The sequence below is a fragment of the Leucopleurus acutus genome (genome assembly GCF_964270905.1).
Source record: "Leucopleurus acutus genome assembly, chromosome: 21".
Classification (NCBI taxonomy): domain Eukaryota; kingdom Metazoa; phylum Chordata; class Mammalia; order Artiodactyla; family Delphinidae; genus Leucopleurus; species Leucopleurus acutus.
Window position 1 is genome coordinate 6,393,985 of NC_139163.1, and position 19,418 is coordinate 6,413,402.

General features: G+C 40.9%; 1 protein-coding gene and 1 pseudogene across 3 annotated transcripts in view; one reads left to right on the forward strand and one right to left on the reverse strand.

Annotated features, from left to right (window-relative positions):
- The window catches only part of AGPAT5 (1-acylglycerol-3-phosphate O-acyltransferase 5), a 69,665-nt gene that overhangs the window by 26,928 nt on the left and 23,319 nt on the right, over positions 1 to 19,418 (reverse strand). For both annotated transcript variants that reach the window (XM_082863934.1, XM_082863933.1), the window contains exons 2-4: positions 17,897 to 17,966; positions 12,156 to 12,271; positions 8,885 to 8,974 (exon numbers count right to left, since the gene is read on the reverse strand). In XM_082863934.1, the coding sequence (XP_082720060.1) occupies positions 8,885 to 8,974; positions 12,156 to 12,271; positions 17,897 to 17,966 (276 nt within the window). The remainder of the gene's footprint in view (positions 1 to 8,884; positions 8,975 to 12,155; positions 12,272 to 17,896; positions 17,967 to 19,418) is intronic.
- LOC309977640 (protein SEC13 homolog) lies at positions 1,984 to 8,225 on the forward strand (annotated as a pseudogene). The gene is made up of 3 exons: positions 1,984 to 2,079; positions 2,191 to 3,227; positions 8,079 to 8,225. The product of its transcript is annotated as a protein SEC13 homolog (transcript).

Consider the following 19,418-nt stretch of genomic DNA (forward strand, 5'->3'; position numbering starts at 1 on the left):
TAATTTTTAGAAGCTACTATCTTTGCCTAACTTAGAAATTAATAGGTTGTGTTTGGTTATCTTCTCAGAGTGGTCAAAAAATGTAGAAAACTGGGTAAAAAAATTTTTTTAATTAAGAATTCCTTATTATGTTCCAGGAGCCAGAAGGAAAAACCAGAAGAAAAATACTAAAATTAGTTCCCAAAACCACAAATTCATTCTCATGAGAAAACATTTTAAATTAGTGAAGTTTGTATTCAAAGCCATGAAAGCAATTAGTGAAGGTTATTAGCTTTTCACTCAATCATTTATAAATAAAACAATTCATGATTGGAATGGTTAATAACTCATGTGGTATTATTTTCTGTCTCTCAGATGTTTTACTTAAAAAACACTGACGGGGGCTTCCCTGGTGGCGCAGTGGTTGGGAGTCCGCCTGCTGATGCAGGGGACACGGGTTCGTGCCCCAGTCCGGGAAGATCCCACATGCCGTGGAGCGGCTGGGCCCGTGAGCCATGGCCGCTGAGCCTGCGCGTCTGGAGCCTGTGCTCCGCAGCAGGACAGGCCACAGCAGTGAGAGGCCCGCGTACCGCAAAAAAAAACAACAACAAAACACTGACGGTTAGCAAGAAAGTAAGAAGGAACTATTCATGCAGGGTTCATTCAAGAAATATTTCTTGTACACCTATTATGTGCCAGGTGCTATATACAGAGTAACAAAACAATACGGTCTTTGGAGACAAGTGAGAAAAAAGTACACTAAACAAATACAAATATATAATTACACACTATGTGACTACGAAGAAAAAGAACAAGGTGATATGAAAGAAAATGACACGAGGGAAACTAGAATGGATGATGGGTCTAAGGCCTAAAGAATGATAAAAGAACAGGTGCTTTCCCCAGCAGACAAGGAACAAGGCAAGGACGCCCACCCTCACCAGTTCTATTCAAGGCTGCTCAGCAGCGGTAAAAAGAAACAAGCTATTGACTGGAGGATACATACAATGACTGGAGGAATCTCAAAATGATTATGCTAAGTGGAAGAAGCCAAACTCACTCCCAAACAAAGAGTACAAACTGTATGATTCCATTTATATAAAATTCTAAAAAGTACAAACTAATCCATAGTGACAGAAAGCAGCTCAGTGACTGCCTTGAGACGGAACAGGCACAAAGAGGCACAAGGACACCTTTGGAGCTTGTGGATATGGGCAGTATCTCGACTGTGGCAATGGTTTGTATACAGACACCAAAACTCATCAAATTCTGCACAGTAACCGTCTGAAGCCTACTGCACGTCAATCACACCTCACCAACAGTACTTCAGTAAAAGAGAGCGAGGGAGCCACCAGACAGAAGACGCACTGTGTGCAGACTCTCAGGTGGGGAAGAGCTGGGGCGCTGCAGGACTAGGAAAAAGCCAATGTAACTCAATGTGGAAGTGGAAGAATGGCATGAAGCAAAATTAGACCACACAAGTTGTACAGATTTTCTAGGCGCAGGATGGGAAGAGGAGCAAGCAGGGAGCGACTGCTAAGAGGCACAGGCTCCTTGGGGTGATGAAGATGTTCTGGAATTACATAGTGGTGACGGCTGCACAACTTGGCCAACACGTGGAAAACCACTGAATGACGTGCTTTAGGATGGTGAACTTCACAGTATGTGAATTACATCTCAATAAACAAATAAACAGGCCAAAGCCCATTACTATCTTCCATAAGTCAGCGAATGGGTTCCAAACTTTAAAAGAAACTAATCATTACACAGAATAAAAGTTACATTAAAAAAGTAAAATGTGACAGTCACACAATGAATTATTATTAAATTATTAAGGTCACTGGCTAAACAATGAATAAAGCTATTTTATGGCCATTACGCCACAGAGTAGGTGGTCTTCTATGGAAAATTGTATTTACAAAGACTGTCACTAGAGAAAGCACAGAGCACTATGAATAACTGACTTCAATCCCGACTCTCCCCTCACAGGCCCTGTGGCCCTGGATGACCTCCTCCTCTCTGCACCTAAGTTTCCTCATCTATAAAATGAAGCAACAGTGGCACCTACGCCTCACTGGGATGTTACAACGACAGAAGGTGGTAAGTCGACACGCCGCCGGGACCTGCCATGTCCAAGGCCTGGAGCTGCCGTGACCGTGGCGTCAGTCATTACCACTGCGGACACGCCCCATGAGGGCGTGATTTCCGCAGGCTTCTGGAGCAGCCCTCCCTCTGCAGCGAGATGCCCAGGCGGACCACCGCGGCACCCGCCGGGCAACCTGCTCATCTGACGACAGGCCCGTCAAGACCTTCGACGTGCTCAGCGGAGGAAAGATCCTCGTCGCCGACCTCAGGCGTCATGAGGGTCCTGTGTGGCGAGTGGCCTGGGCCCACCCCATGCATGGCAATGTCCTGGCATCCTGCTCCTACGACCGGAAAGAGGAAAATGGCACCTGGGAGAAGACGCATGAGCTCACGGGACACGACTCCTCAGTAAACTCTGTGTGCTGGGCCCCCCATGACTACGGCCCGATCCTAGCCTGTGGGAGCTCGGATGGGGCCATTTCTCTGCTGACTTACACCAGGTTGGGCCGGTGGCAAGTGAAGAAGACCAACAGTGCTCACACTATTGGCTGCAATGCCGTCTGCTGGGCCCCTGCTGTCAGACCTGGAAGCCTCACAGACCAGCCATCTGGGCAGAAGCCCAACTACATCAAGAAGTTTGCATTAGCTGGCTGTGACAACCTCATCAAACCGTGGACGGAGGAGGAGGGCGGCAGTGGAAGGAAGGGCAGAAGTTGGAAGCGCACACTGACTGGGTTTGAGATGTGGCCTGGGCCCCCTCCATCGGCCTGCCCACCAGCACCATTGCCAGCTGCTCCCAGGATAGTCCAGTGTTCATCTGGGCCTGTGATGGTGCCTCGGGCAGTGCGTGGTCCCCCAAACTGCTGCACAAGTTCAGTGATGTTGTATGGCACGGGAGCCAGCCCATCACAGCCAACATCCTGGCCGCCTCAAGGGGAGACAACAGGGTGACCCTGTGGAAGGAGTCGGTCGACGGGCAGTGGGTGTGCATCAGTGATGTCAACAAGGGCCAGGGCGCTGTGTCCACTTCAGTCACAGAGGGTCAGCAGGACGAGCAGTGGCCAGACAGGCAGGGCCTGGTCTCCACCTGCTGCCTCCAGGGCTGCCCCGTCCTGGGCCGACTGACCACACAGCTGGGAGGAAGAACGCCCCGCTCCCACAAGGTCACTTGCCTGGGAGTCATAACAAATGCAACCAGATTTATCATCTGCCTTAACATGGTTTGACATGGTTTGTAATTTACTGTCCAGCTGAACACACACTTGCTCTGAGGGAAAAACGACAATTAACCTTCAGCTCTATTATTTTAAGATATTTTTGGTCATTTTTATGTACCTTTCAGGTTCAGGCATCATTTGGGGGGTGACTGTTTCCAGAGTAATTAAACTCATTGTTTCTTAAGAAAAAAAAAAAAAAAGGTGGTAAGTCATATAATCTACTCAATACGGTGCCTGGTGCAAAATAACGTTGCAATTTGCTGTTACAGTGAAAACAGATCTGCTTTAGAAATCTGCAATGGTGCATCTGGTGGGAAGAAGAACAACGTGACATGAGTAGCTAATCACCCTGACCGAGGGGACCTGCCTTCCCTGCCACCAGCTTGGTGTGTTGCCTTCTCAATAACTCCCTCCAAAGGCCATGAGACAAAGCAGTTCTGCTTCTCTCAGGAATGAGAGCCCAGGACAACAGAGGTGTTCTCATCTGATAACTTCTTTGCTACGGCTTTCAAATTGCTGACCAAAAGGCTGCTCCCTTCTTTAGTTCCCCTGGAAATAGAGAAGGTGACAGCAGAGGAAGTGGAGGGACTAAAAGTAGAGCACTAGGGCAAGAGAAGAATGGCCACAGGGACTGACATTTCTGGACCTGCTTCTCAATTAAGGAAAATATAAGTGAAATCCCTGCTCAAGGACAGGGAAGCAATGAGGAGGACAGGAAAAAACTGACAAACTGTCACAAACCAATCAAATTATGCAAAGGATTTTTGCTACTGTTCATATAACTCTTTTATTCTGCTAAATTTTCATTTGGAAGGAACCAGAGTCTGTTTTTCTTTAGTGATGAACTTCCACATAAGAAAAATCTATATTCAAGATGTGACATACCACTTTAAACACACGCACTTTGGCCCCTACTGGAAAATTAGCAGGCTATATTTCACATTAACAGTCTACTCGAAAAGAAAAGAGCTATTTAAGAGTTTAAAATATATTCAAATTGTAACCAACTATTGAACTGATGATTTTCTACTAAAAACAGCCTTTTCTCCATGCTTAGGAAAAGTTAATTTACTTTTTAAGTGAACCTCAGTTTCTCACTCCCAAATGAAGACTCAGGGTTGCTATGAGGATTAAAGGAAATATGTGAGAATATCAAGCCCTGTGTGGCAGCTCTTCAAACATATTGTTTCCTCTCCCGCTGGTTTTTAAAAATTCTACTAGTTTACTGAAGAGTTCCAAAGCAGGCGCATTTATACAGAAATAATATCTCAGAACGTAATAAGTTTTGATTAGCTAGACATCTTTTAATTACTTGCTTTCTCTTTAAATAAAAAGCTATTTCATACTGAGATGCACAGAATATAAATAAGATGGTTCCTCTCTGCCTTCTGTCTCCCAAATTAAACCAATCTAGCACAGTATAACTTCTTTACAAAGTTTTCTACATTTATAATCAGAAACATTCAACCCATTAAAAATTCCATTGCACATTTACAGAGGAAAGAATACAAAAATGTGGAAGATACAAAGTATCTCTTTCCTCAAAGAGTATATTATTTAATTATGCAAGTGCCCTATGTATGATCAGAAAACAGTGATAAAATCACACAGATGCACACGGGCGTGGCAGGCAGAATAACAGCCCCTCCCCCAAACGTCCAGCTCCTAATGCTCGGAACCTGTGAATAGGGCAGGTTACGGCAAAGGGGGATTTAAGACTACCAGCCACTGGACCTCAGGGTAAGGGCTGATCGCAGAACGCCAGGTGGGGGGGTGGGGGCAATGCGATCACGTGATAACAAGGACAGGAAAGAGGGAGGCAGAAGAGTCAGAACCACAGACATGGCCAGCACGAAGGAGACAGACCGGCCACTGCTGGCCTTGCAGACAGAAAGAAGTCGTGAGCTAGGAGGGCAGTAAACCTCCAGAAACTGGAAAAGGCAAGAGAATGGATTCTCCCTCGGAATCTCCCTAAGGACCTCAGTGCACTGCCACCTTGACTTTAGTCCAGTGAGACCCATTTTGAACTGCTGGCCTCCAGAATGATTTAGATAATAAATTAGTATTATTTTGTTTTCTGGCTTTATTGAGGTATGATTGACAAATAAAAACTGTATATATTTAAGGTGTACAATGCGATGCCTTACTATACGTGTACAGCACATAGTTACCGTATTCTTTTTATGGTAGAACACTTAAAATCTACTCTTTCAGCAAATTTCAAGTACGCAATATGTTAGTATTAAGTATAGTCACCATACTGTACACTACATCTCCAGAATTTATTCATCTTGTAACTGAATCTCCCCATTTCCCCCAACTCCCAGCCCTGGGAACTACCACTCTACCCTCTGGTTCTATGAATTCAGCCTTTTTAGATTCCACATATAAGTGAGACCATGCAGTGTTTGTCTTTCTGTGTCAAGCGTATTTCACTTAGCATAATGCCCTTGAGGTTCATCCATGTTGTTGCAAAGAACAGGATTTCCTTCTTTTTTAAGGCTGAAAAAATTCCATTTTGTGTGTGTGTGTGTCTGTGTACACCACATTTTCTTTATCTATTCATCTGTCAACGCACACTTAGGTTGTTTCCATATCTTGGCTGCTGTGAATGAACATGGGAATGCAGATGTCTCCTCAAGATAGTAATTTTATTTTTTTGGATATATACCCAGGAGTGGGATTGCTCGATCATACGGTAGTTCTTTTTTAATCTTTTGAGGTACCTCCATTCTGTTTTCCATAATGGCTGTACCACTATGGAATTCTTATATTCCCACCAACATTGGCTAACTTTTCTATATCTTTACAAACACTTCCATCTTCTGACTTTGTGATAACAGCCATCCTAACAGGTGTGAGGTGATAACTCACTGTGGTTGTGACTGGCATTTTCCTGATGATAAGCGATGCTGAGCACCTTTCATGCACCTGTTGGCTATTTGTATGTCTTCTTTGGAGAAATGTCTTTTCAAGTCCCTTGCCCATTTTCAATTGAGTTATTTGTTTTTTTGCTAGTGAGTTGCATGAGTTCCTCAAATATTTTGGAAATTAACACCTTATTGGATAGGATATGTGGTTTGCAAGTATTCTCTCCCATTCTGTAGGCTGCTTTTTCATTTTGTTGATTATTTCCTTTGCTGTGCAGAAACTTTTTAGTTTGATGTAGTCCCATTTGTTTATCTTTGTTTTTGTTATCTGTGCTTTTGCTGTTATATCCAATATTTGTGTTATTTTAAGCTGGTAAGTTTGTGGTACTTTGTTACAGCAGCAATAGGAAAATACAATAAGCATAATTTTCAAACATGTTATTTAATCTTATCTACCAAATTAAGTAAATATTAACAAATTTACCATATAAGGAAACTAAAGCTTAGAGAAGTTAAGTGATGTACAAAGTAACAAAGTTTAAATGGCAGATCTGGAATTTAAACTCAAATCTGATATCAAAGCCAATACTCTTATGCACTAGGTTGCCTCACATTTGAAAAGGAACTTGAGTTAAATTTGGGAAGAAACAAAGCACAAGATTCCATATTTGTGCTGTAAACTGCATGGCTCCAATGCTGACTAAGTGACTTCTATAGATGAAGTAGTTATTTTTGTCATAAATGTTTCATTTGTACCCCCAACTGATAAGTACCTTATAAAAATATTGTCTCAGCAATATTTATTGAGAAGATGTATTTCTTAGTAATTGATAATTCAGACATATTTTTGGAAACAAAATTCTGCAGTCTCTCAAATAATACTAGTAGTGAATAATAAGAGCTAATTTAATGATTAACCATAGATTTCTTTGAGGAAAATTAAGCCATATGGAAGTTGACTTGATAAATATATTCCACCCTGTCAATTATGTGATTAACTTTCAGAAACAGAAGAGCATAATGAAGAGTCTGAGATTATGTATGTTTCATAGCCTTTAATATTAAAAAATGAAGGGCTTCCCTGGTGGCGCAGTGGTTGAGAGTCCGCCTGCCGATGCAGGGGACACGGGTTCGTGCCCCGGTCCGGGAAGATCCCACATACCGCGGAGCGGCTGGGCCCGTGAGCCATGGCCTCTGAGCCTGCGCGTCCGGAGCCTGTGCTCCGCAACAGGAGAGGCCACAACAGTGAGAGGCCCGCGTACCGCAAAAAAAAAAAAAAAAAAAAAAAAGACGATTCATCCAGATTCTAAGAAACCGGCCTCAGACCTGTAGTGACCTGAAGTGACAGCGGCTCACAGCACTGCCTCACGAGCCTGCCATTCAGCATCACTGCATGAACATCAAAACACTAGACTCTTGCCCTTGAAAAACAGAAAAGTTCTCCGGTGGCCCAAGATTAGGTTATTTGAACTGACTTTCCTACTGAAAACAACTTAAAAAGCTGGATATAACATCATCTTAAAAGTATCCAAGAGCTGACAAGATGGTAAGACCAAGATTAAAGCAAACACAGTAAGGCAGAAGTAAGCCCAGAAAAGAACTTTCGTTCTAAGAGATTCAAAAGGTGAGGGGAACCGAAATCAAAGGCCACAGACCTCCTGTTGGAAACAGTGAGAGTGAACCAGAAGTGGAGGGAACGCCACGGGCTTCACTCCTGGTGCAAAAGTAAAGCAGGTAATCCAGGCCTCACGTGCACTTGCCACCTTGGTTGCGTCACCTGGGTGGTCCAGTCAGCCTCAAGCTCAGCGTTTGGTCTGGGTGGGCCCGGACGGGAGTCGAGGGGCCCAGCTAAAACAAATGCCACCGTTCTCTGGGGGAAGGCAGTTTCATCTTACGCTTGAGCTGATTTCTGCCAATAATTTTCCAGGTACAATCAGGAGCAGACAAAGATCACCAAGCACACAAGGAAAGAAGGCACCATGAGCAAGAGAAGACGCGGAAGGTGGAGAGAGGGGGCAACTGGGCGGGGGGAGGAGAGCGGGAAGGAAAGAAGAAAGAAGAAAAGAACCGGTAACTGGGAGCTAAGCCCCTGAGCACCGGGACAGAAAAGCATGCCATGCACTGGGGAATAAAGCTCAGGAGGTCACTGCAGTCATGGTGCTCTGTCCTCGGAGAGCGCCGGGGAAAAGCTATAGGGCAGCAATCGGCATTCTTCAAAGAGAATATTGAGATTCCTTCTGGGCGGAGCAAGGTTTTATAAGTAACATTTACACTCAATGATTCTTCATTTGTAGATGTTCATACTTTTCCTGACTTTTCAAATAACTCAACAGATACAAGAAATCCAAATTTATACCGACAGAAAACAGCTGTTCTAAAACTCCATGTGACTGAAGAAGCGGAGTTGGAGGAGCTCTGAAGTGCCTGAAGCTAAGGTTACAAGCGCAGTTCTGTTTTCTATTTATAGACTGAAGACAGCAAATGTTGTTACTCCTCTTTAAGGTCAATACTGACAACTACCAGCAAAGGATCCAATCGCCTGCCGCAATCTTTCTGGTGGCCAAAAATAACTGCTTACCTATATTTAGAGGGTTTTTGTTGCCTTGAAAACTCTGAATTATTTATTACACACAGGATACTATATTTTCAAAACAATTCTTAAATGCTAATTTAATGTTTAAGTTAAAGAATGAGAGATGATAAGAAAATTAATGAAAATGAGCGTAATCTTACTGGAGCTCCTGCATTGATGTAGCTCTGCAGCTTTTTTCTCATCTCCTTTTCATTGAATTTGGCACTTCTCTTTACATAGATCCCTCCATGCTGCCACATAAAAAAGAAAAAAAAGGAAAAAAAGAGGGGAAAAACGTATTTACTATTAAAATATCCAACGGCCAGTCATCAAAAGGGTTAACTTTATTCCCAAAGAGTGAAGAATAAAATTACATTTTAGGAATTAAATTATATTTAATACATTCATCTGTTAGCATCTAGAGAACACTAGCTGAAAATTTTCCTACGTTTTTAATACAATTCAAATAAAACTGTGTGCGACATTTTACTGGAAAACACATGAATATTTAGTTCTCTTGGCAGTTAAAAATGCTTTCTTTCTTAAAAATACATTTTTTTAAAATCAAAAATTCAATCAGATGGATCTTAGCTCTCAATTTCTCCAATGACTTATTATGGAATAACTAAAAATTCTCCTTTCAACAAATACTATCTTCGAAATTTTAGAAACTGACCCTGCTACATATTTATGTCGTACTGTCATTGACCGAATTCTGTTCTCCCCCCCGAGATTCTTATGTTAAAGCCCTAACCCCCAATGTGACTGTATTTGGAGATGGGGCTTTTAGGAAAATAAATGAGGTCATAAGAGTGGGCCCTGATCCAACAGGAATGGAGCCTTATAAGGAGAGATTAGGACACAGACAAGTGCATGCAAAGGAGAGACACAGGGAGAAGGCAGCTGTCTACAAGCCAAAGAAAGAGACCTCAAGAGAAACCAACCCTGCTGACACCAGGACTTGATCTTGGACTTCCAGCCTCCAGAACTGTGAGCAAATAAATTTCTGTTGTTTAAGCCACAAAGTGTGATACTTTATTATGAGAGCCCTAGCAGGCTAATACAGGCACCTTCATAAAAATTAAGGTAACCTTAATTAAACCTCATAAGTGCACTTCATTGAAACTTTGCATCAGGTCAGCTATTTTTTTGTACTCCTTTCTACTAATTTGAACGCATCTGTAAAATTAACCGACTGGATGAATTTGATTTTGTCTTAATCAAGAATATGAGTCAAAGGAAATAAAGAGAAGCAAGGAGGGGATAGGATAAAGAGGAGAGGAAGGATGGTCTTAGATTCTGGTCATGGTTCCTTCCACATATGAACTGGCTTGCCTGAGTACAGAGAAGAAACTCAAAATGCTCTACAGAATGTATGTCACTATTTACCCAAACTAAGAGGACTGATGAGAATAAATTCATTCTTCACTAACTCTTTAGAATTAAAGCCAAAGAATGCATATATTGCAGTGTGAAACTTTCCCAAGCTTTCAATGCCATGACATCTGTTCTTCACATACTATTTCTTCCCAGTCATTTAATTTGCTTATTGAAGTTTTTTTTTTTTTTTTAGAGAACTAGGAGCATCTTTTGTTCTTTTTTTTAATATATATATTTATTTATTTATTTTTGGCTGTGTTGGGTCTTCATTGCTGCATGCAGGCTTTCTCTAGTTGCGGTGAGCGGGGGCTACTCTTCGCTGCGGTGCGCAGGCTTCTCATTGCAGTGCCTTCTCTTGTTGCGGAGCACAGGCTCTAGGCGCACAGGCTTCAGTAGTTGTGGCTCGTGGGCTCAGTAGTTGTGGCGCATGGGCTTAGTTGCTCCGCGGCATGTGGGATCTTCCCAGACCAGAGATCAAACCCATGTCCCCTGCACTGGCAGGCGGATTCCCAACCACTGCGCCACCAGGGAAGTCCCTTAAAGTCTGTTTTAATTAAAAAACATCTGAGTTCTTTCCCAGGTATATGGAAGCCACGGAAGTGAAGACCAGGTATCTTTCCTTAGGAACTCCCTGATTAGTGAGGAAGCAAAATATGTATACGTGTGTGATATAAAGAAAATTGATAAGTGTTATAATAAAGATAGCCAGAAACGAAAGCAGAGTGGAGGAAAGAGAGTGGAGGTCAATCACAGCTGTCATACATATCTCTAGTTATACTCACAGGGCTTAAATGAGCAAAAGCTCGCTATTGCCCTTTTTATTTATTTATTTTTTAATTTAACCCAACAGTAAGGTTCCCAAAACACCTGCTTTTGGTTGGGATGAGGGAGCAAAGAGATCTCTGTTCTGAATGCTACAGTTAATCTGCACCTTATAATGCTCACAAGTTGGCAGTTTGGAAATATTTAGTTTTCTGAATGTCTATATATTAATATGCATTTTTCTACACATATAAAATACTTAATATTTTATAAATACAATAATTATAAGAAATATAAAACTGGAGAGTCTGTTTCCTCGTATTTTGCTTGTAAATAACTATTTTTGAATAGCATTATTTCTGTTTCATACAAACTGTAAAAAAAAAATCCTTTTAAAAGAAAATTTTACTTCGTGGCATAAATTCCACTACTTATTAATCTATTCCCGTTTATACATGCACCCAGTAGTTTAAAATACTTTTTGTCAAAATATATATGAATTTTATTTCCCTTTAAAAGACTCAGGAAAAGAGGAAAGGAGACGGGCAGTAAGTACACTAACCTCCAACACCACAGGGTCACTGATCATGGGACTTGGGGCAGCACGGATCGGTGGTACCACTGTCTTGTGTCCAGCGGATGACTTTCAGATTTATATATTTTCAGAGCTCACCATAACTTTAGCTTTTCTTCTTTAATCGATTATTAAAGTCTTATTAACAAGTCTGTCTTCCATACAAATTTCATTCTTAATATTTAGAAAATTACATATCAAATAATATATTCAGAAAAGGCATAGAAAAATGCTAGTAATCCCCTTCTGAATATCAAAGAGCCTGTTATATAGTTCCATGACCTGATGGTTATTATGTAATTTTAAAGGATTTGCATAAAGTAACATATATTGAATATTTATTATGTACTTGACACTCATGCTAGGCACTTTACATATATAGCTCACTGTTTTTTTATATCCTACAGATAATTACTTTTTAGTTTCTTAAGGTAAGTGTCCATCAAGTTCTAGGTCTTTAAATTTTTCTATTTATTTGGTTTTTGTACATTGGCATTTTTTTCTATTTAATTTAACAATCTGGGTAACATATATATATATATAAACACACACCATTAAAAATGCCAGACAAAATCATGTTAATTTAGAATAAGCTATTAAACCCATAAAAATAAACCAAAAAACCTCATACATTCATATTAAATGTATGTAAAATTTTAAAATCTAAAATTTTCATAAGCTACATATATGTAAAGAAAGAAGCATGGGAAAGTTACCTGAGAAAAATAACACCCATACAATGGAAGCCATTTGAGCCCATCTTTCAGCACATAGCGCACGTGTCCGAGAGCGTTCTGCCTGATGGCCAACATATCAGCAACGATCCAGTCAACTGCAAAGACAGAATCAATTAGTGCATAAGCGGCCCTGGCTGAACGCCAGCATCCCCTCCACAGAAACACAAAATGCCTCTTCACAAGACTGTATGAGGATATGCTTTGAAAAATATTAGGGTTGGAATTGTTAAATTACTTTAAAACAACCTCAGACATTTGCAAAATATAAATTCTGTGGAGTTTTTTAGTTGGTTTTTGTTTTTTTTGTTTTTACGGTTCTTGAAAAGCTTCTCGTCTCAGGGATAAAATGCAAAAGTCACAAACCATCAGAGTAATCCAAAAGCAGCATGAACAAAATAAAATAGGCTTCTCTCATTCTTGACGTCTAGAAAACATGAAATTATAAGCAAAAAAATGGCTAAATGAAGCTGTCATGTGCAAGTAAATATTCTGTATATACCAATATGTTCAACAAGAGGCAAGGACATTTTATCTTTTTTTTTTTTTTTTGCGGTACGCGGGCCTCTCACTGCCGTGGCCTCTCCTGTTGCGGAGCACAGGCTCCGGACGCGCAGGCTCAGCGGCCATGGCTCACGGGCCCAGCCGCTCCGCGGCATGTGGGATCTTCCCGGACCGGGGCACGAATCTGTGTCCCCTGCATCAGCAGGCGGACTCCCAACCACTGCGCCACCAGGGAAGCCCGGACATTTTATCTTGACCAATGACTTTCAGGACACAATAATAGGTTATAATGGAATTCAAAACAAAGATCTCTCAAAGCTTACAACTATGCTGGGCACATATGTGTTCTTTACATAATCAAAGGACACGTAGCCAGGCTGCTAATGACTCTAATTCCATAGATATGTTATGACTAAAAGTTCAAAAAAAACAAAAATAAGAAGGCACAAGTGAGGTGCCAACAAAGAACTCAAAAAACCTATAGGAAGAAACAGGTTGTTAATTGATCTTTCAAGCAGAGCAAATTCTGAACAGAAGTAGCCCTTCCTTGGGACTAGCCTTCCTGCCAAAGCAAAGAAGCGGAGACCAGCAAACTGTACAGAAGATGGCAAACAGAAGAGATGATTTAAAGAGATCAAGAGGAAATAAAATGAAGTTAAGCCAGCAAATGGTAAAGGGTCTGGAGGACCAGAGAGATCTGGATTTGAAAATAAATGGCTGCCAACTACCCTCTTTCTTCATAAGAATGAAAATGATAAAAATGAAATGTGAGGGCTTCCCTGGTGGCGCAGTGGTTGAGAGTCCGCCTGCCAATGCAGGGGATACGGGTTCGTGCCACGGTCCGGGAAGATCCCACATGCCGTGGAGCGGCTGGGCCCGTGAGCCATGGCCGCTGGGCCTGCGCGTCCGGCGCCTGTGCTCCGCAACGGGAGGGCCCACAGCAGTGAGAGGCCCGCATACGACAAAAAAAAAAAAAAAAAGAGAAATGTGAGGGAGACTTTTCTCGTATCTACAGATGAACTGGAAGATGGGATACTTGAAAAAAAATTAATAAGAATCTGTGAAAGGATTCAGTCATCGGATCACAAGTGTATTCAGGGCCAGGGAAATGAAAACAAAAGGAGCAAATTCGAGAGGAAATTTTTTTTTTTTTAATAAAAACCCGGTAGGAAATAAAAACCAAGATTTTGTTATATTGTTACTCCGTTAACAATAAAATTTCAACCAAAAGGGACAGTTTTCCACAGGATTACAGGAAGATTAACTCTTAGCTGTGTGATATTCTTTAGGCAATGCACCATACTGGACAGAATATCCTAAAGAAGTATATTAGCCAAGTTAAACATTAAAAATTATCCTTTTGCAAAAATGTTTTATCAATTATTATAAATCTTTCTTTTTAATCTTTTTTATCATTCATAATTAACTCTTTCTTGATGATTTAAGAGGTACAATGATTACATCTGTAATTCCTATTATGGCTCCTTTAAATAGAGTGATGCAAAGATTTTCCCCTGTAGTAAATGATCCCCAGCAGTGGTGTCTACCAGTTGGTGACGCCTACTCTATGGAACTATCAATTATCACTTTTCTCTAAAGTATGTACCTCCCTATTGAAGCCCTCTCCCTATCCCCTTCCCTGTAATTCAGATCAATTAAACAGTCACTGATAAACACATTTCTTTCCAACCATGTCTTGGGAACTAAATAATCAAGCTAATGTTATAACTATACCTAATGTAAAAGTAAACAGACTCAGAATAAATTCAGAGAACTTAGCGTATGGTTTCCAGGCTACAGTATATTCTGGAACATATTTGGGATACAAGGCTAAAAACAAGATTTGGTATCTTTTCCTGAAACAATCATTTTTTAAAATGTGGAAGAATTTGAAAATTCATTTTTATATTAAAACACACATGGTTATATGGTAGGCTAGGATACATCTTCCAATAACTTTTAAGAGAAAGTGTAAAATTTACAAAGTATGTCATGTTGTAACGGACTGTCCTGGCTATACCCTTAGATTTCTGAAATATTTAGTGGAAAAATTTTAAGAACTAATTTAGCAGTCAAGAGACACAAGCTTTGTGCCATCATTTTTTGCTACTCAATTATCTTTTTTACTTTTTTAAATTCTCAACTAGGTTTCAGATAGGAGACACTAGACTACAGCTGAGTTACTGACGGCTGAGATGCTAATGTATTACCTTTATAATAACTATTCACACATTTTGTGTTCTGGCATGAGATCAAGAAATGCAGCTGCGTAAGAATTCTTCTATGGTGATCCGGCCCAAGCCGTTGTTCCCATTAACTGGGAAGTGAGGAGGGGAGGGCAGTGAGGAGAGGCAGCAAGAGAAGATGACAGCTTTTTCATCTGTGTTATCAGGTGACAACAGCTCCCAACGCATAAGGGCATAGCGCGGTCTGAAGGAGATCCTGCATGTGAGCACTCGCCCAACACGGATCCGGCGTGCCCTCGGGATTAGCTGTCATCATCACCACCCCTACTGTTCGCTGCCCGTGTGAGCCGGGCTCTCTGTGAGATTACGAGCTAGCCTATGGAAACTGCCTAAAAGCCTTGACCAGTAGATGACTCACACCTGACCAATAAGGCTCAGGGAGGCTAAGTCATTTGCCCACAGTCACACAGCCTATTGCAGAACAGCTTATGAATTGGGCTCTGACTCCACAGCCCAGGCCTCCCCATACATGTTGTTAGTCAAGACAAATGTCACCTAAACCAAGAAAAGGGAACCTTCGTGAGATTAAAAAGGTACAGAGTGTCCAAAGCAGAGAGCTAAAGAAGGCCGAGAGGAAGGAATAGTGGTCACTGCAGCCTTGCTGACTCTGGAGATAAATAAGTTAACAGAGACTAAGAATGCAGAGACAGCAAGGGCACATCAAGTGAAAACAGGGGACCAGAGGGGCGAATTCAAATGCCAATTCTTTGGCTGCCCGGCCAGGGAAAGACTCTTGTATTCTGGCAGGCCTCGCAGAGGGAGAGCAAGGAAGCCTAAGCTGAACAGCAGTCCTTGACGTGTTCTTTCTCCTACTGACATTTTCAGATTACTCGGTTGTGGTTTTTAATACCTCAAAAGGGTTTTAAAAGCGGTACCTAGACATAGCAGGCCAACGAGCCATGTCCCTGGATAAGCTTTAGGGACCTCTGGAACCTCAAACTCTAGGCAAAGTTTTATGTGCCCATTTTTCTGGGAAAAGGCTACGTATCTTCTATCATATTCTAACGGAAGCCTATAATTCTAAAGTAATTTAAAGTCACTATCTAGTTATGTTCCTAAATTATGGATTTTTTAAAGCATTCAAAAAGCAACCTTCTTAACCCCTAATGACGGACTGGTATGGGGCTGGTACTAAAAGTCCAGGCACTCAGAGGTCGGGTGAGAGGACGGGAATGCAGACTGGTTCTCTGTGATGAGACAGGTAACGTTTTCACGTCAGCCGTGGGCTGCCTAAGGAGCTCACACTTCCCATTTTACCCTTCCAGGTCCAAGCACAGAATCGTGAAAACTCTGTGTCCTTCCAAATGTTTTCCCAGAAGTCCTCACTCTGAAGTAATGGATATAAAGGCCAACACATAGTAAGCAGACAAATGACAGCAGTGGCTATAATTTTTGTATTATTATTTTTATTGCTACTACTCCCACCTCCAGGAATGTTCAGGGAGTACTTATTCCACAGGTTTGTGCTAGTACCAAAGCTCTGTTAGCAGAACACTATTTCCATTGAAACCTGGAAAAAGGAAAGTTGGCATGGAACCTGAACAAGGAATTTTAAGAGAGAATTCTTTAAACAGAAAGAAAACTCTAAATGAAATTAACCAGGGGCTCAATATAAAGGAAATTGGGCTATCATGAGCCACTCCCTGCCCTAGACCCACAAATCCTTTTTATTTGGATATTGGAACCCTGGTAGACATATGCCATCAGCAGCAGAACAGGAATAGCAAGACTGTGTTAGCAGTAAAAAGCCCGATATGACTGGAGAAACAGTCAAAATAAAGAGGAAGTCAGGCTGCTTTATAGGTCAGAGTTAGAAGTAGACCCTGACCACAGGGCTGGTTGCTTTGCTAAAGTCAAATGTAATTAAATCAAATAGTCTTAGCAGTCATGGTAATAAAGCCAGGGAAATACAGATACATCAAATTCCTATTCACCCTTCAGAGCATCAGCTCTTGACCTAGAAAACTGAGTGTAATCAGTAACAAGGTAAGTTGAGAAAGATGCACCTCAACTTCTTTACCTTTCTTTACCTTCCAGAAGGTATATGTAGTAATAAAAGTAACCGTGAAGAAACACAGCTGACAGGAGGAAGATAAAGGACAGCCACAGGCATTAGTGATTTCTCAATCAGGTGTTATCATTCATTAGCTTGTTTTTAGCTTTGAACTTCCGGGTAATACATTTTTTAAAGTAATAAAAATAGAATTTAGGAAGTGTGTATCAAAAGCAGTTACAGCTTTGAAAAAATATGAAGTGGAATGTTTCTTGGACTGAATTATTTGGAGAACTGAAAAGTACCTTAACCACTGTTAATTTCTTAGTTTGGTTACTGTATAAGATGCCGTCATTGGGACAGACTTGGTGGAGTCAATGGACTCTACATAGTATTTTTGTAAATCCTTATGAATCTACAATTATTTCAATATAAAAAGTGTTCTTTTTAAGTACCTTGAGCTAATTTAACGTATATACTGCGCTACACTGGAGAGCAGAGTCTTCTGTGATTCCTCTGATAGAAGAGCAAGATATAATTAAACCCAAACATTTGAAGAAGCAAAAGGAACTGCAGGCATTAGTAATTAATACTGTGTTTAAGGAAATGAGTACTCACAAATCAGTACAACCTTTCTGCAGCTTAACAATCAAAAATATAAAATGTTTATACAGTATGATCCACAAATTCCACTTCCAAGAACAAAACTTAAAAACGAAGAATATTCAAAGAAAGAGAAAAAAAGGAAAGAAAATAGCTTATATACACCCAGCAGAGGGAAAAGGAAAATTCATAGCTTTCACATTCCTGATTTTCCAAAAAACTAAAATCACAAAAATACGAGGTCACATATAATATCTGCATTGAAAATTCATGTTTTACCAACAACAACAAATCCATTTAAAAATATCAGAACATTACTTTGAATTACTTTCCTACTGTGCGTAGAGAAACCTGTTTCATGCAAATGAAATACAAACCTGTGCTTTGATGATTTGCCAAATATATTATATTTTCTTTGTTTTTTGGCAAATCTCCATACAGCAATATCTAAAAGATAAAATAAAGAGAGACATTACTTTGATATTTTAAAACATGTACTACTGTAACATACAAAATATGACAATGTCAAAAAATTGACAAATACGTGATGTCATGAATAGTCCCACCCATGATTAACAACTATTAGACTTCTCTTAGGAGTCTCAGAGGCCATAAACAGCACATGTCCATAAAGCAGTTGAGCGCAGGGCAGGTTAATGGTCATAAAGTAAAGCAATGATCAGTATCCTCCTGAGTTTTTACTGACTGCTCACAACATCTGAAACACTGTTCATAAGGTACGGCGTCCTTCAAAGAGTCTACAGTGCAGTGGAAGAGACAGGCGTGCATACAATAACTGTGATGAGACATAATGCAGATATTATGAAAATACAGTCTATTTTAAAGAACTGTCAACTGCAGGCAGTAGTAGCATTCATTAGGTGTGGTTTCAGCAGAGAAGGTTCATGAAGAGAGGAACAAAGGAATGGAAGCAGCAGCATCTGAGGCCAGTAAGGGTGCACCTGGCAGGGTGCCGGCACACCCAGGCTGCACCTAGAGACGGTGAGGGGTGCAGGCGGACCGGAGGAGATCTGAACCAGAACGTACAGTCTTCTGAATACCAAGCTAAAGATGAAAATTTTATTCTGTAAGTAATGGGGAAACTTGGTCCCATGACTGGGACTCTTTACATCTCTACACAGAGCACAGGGAGTTCAGGATCAGTGGCTTCTAGGAAGGGGAAGCTGCACAACAGGGCGGGGTGTACACAGCAGGCTGCAACTCCAGCTGTCGTGCTTCCTTTCTTTAGCTGGGTGGTGGGTACACAGGTGCTCCTTATGAGTCTTTCTGTAGTTCTGTCTCAAATATTTCATAATAAATTATTTAAAGAAATTGGAAGTACATTTTTAAAGACTTCAAACGAAATCACTCCTAACAGTGGTATTTTTTTATTCAGGGCGTTTTTGTTTCTGTATCTTGTCATCACAGATTATTCAAGATTATGAATTAGCTACAGATCTATCTTTTTAGATAGCCACAGAGATTATCTTTTGATCACACCATTACTCATCTATATCTTAACAACAGAACAAAGAAAAAGACATTAAGCCAACCTCTCTGTAGATAAACGGAGTTAGATGACAAAGTTCTGGAGACCAGGGACTCAGACTGAGATTTCTTATATCTTCCCCAGAAAACTATACAGTGCGATGCAGGTAATATGAGTTTAGATTTCTCCTCAATAGTTTTTCATTAAGAAAGCTTATCAGTGCCAAAACAAAAGGACGAAATCAATCACTTGATCCACGCAGGGTTAAAAGTGGAGTCCTGGTGTGTGAGCAATGCCCCTTCCTACCAACGAGCCAGAATTGCTTTGAGACCATTGGGTGGCACGCACTGGGTTTAAAGTACTGCAGCTACACGACAGAGTATTTCTGGCTTGACTTCCGTGGATGAGAC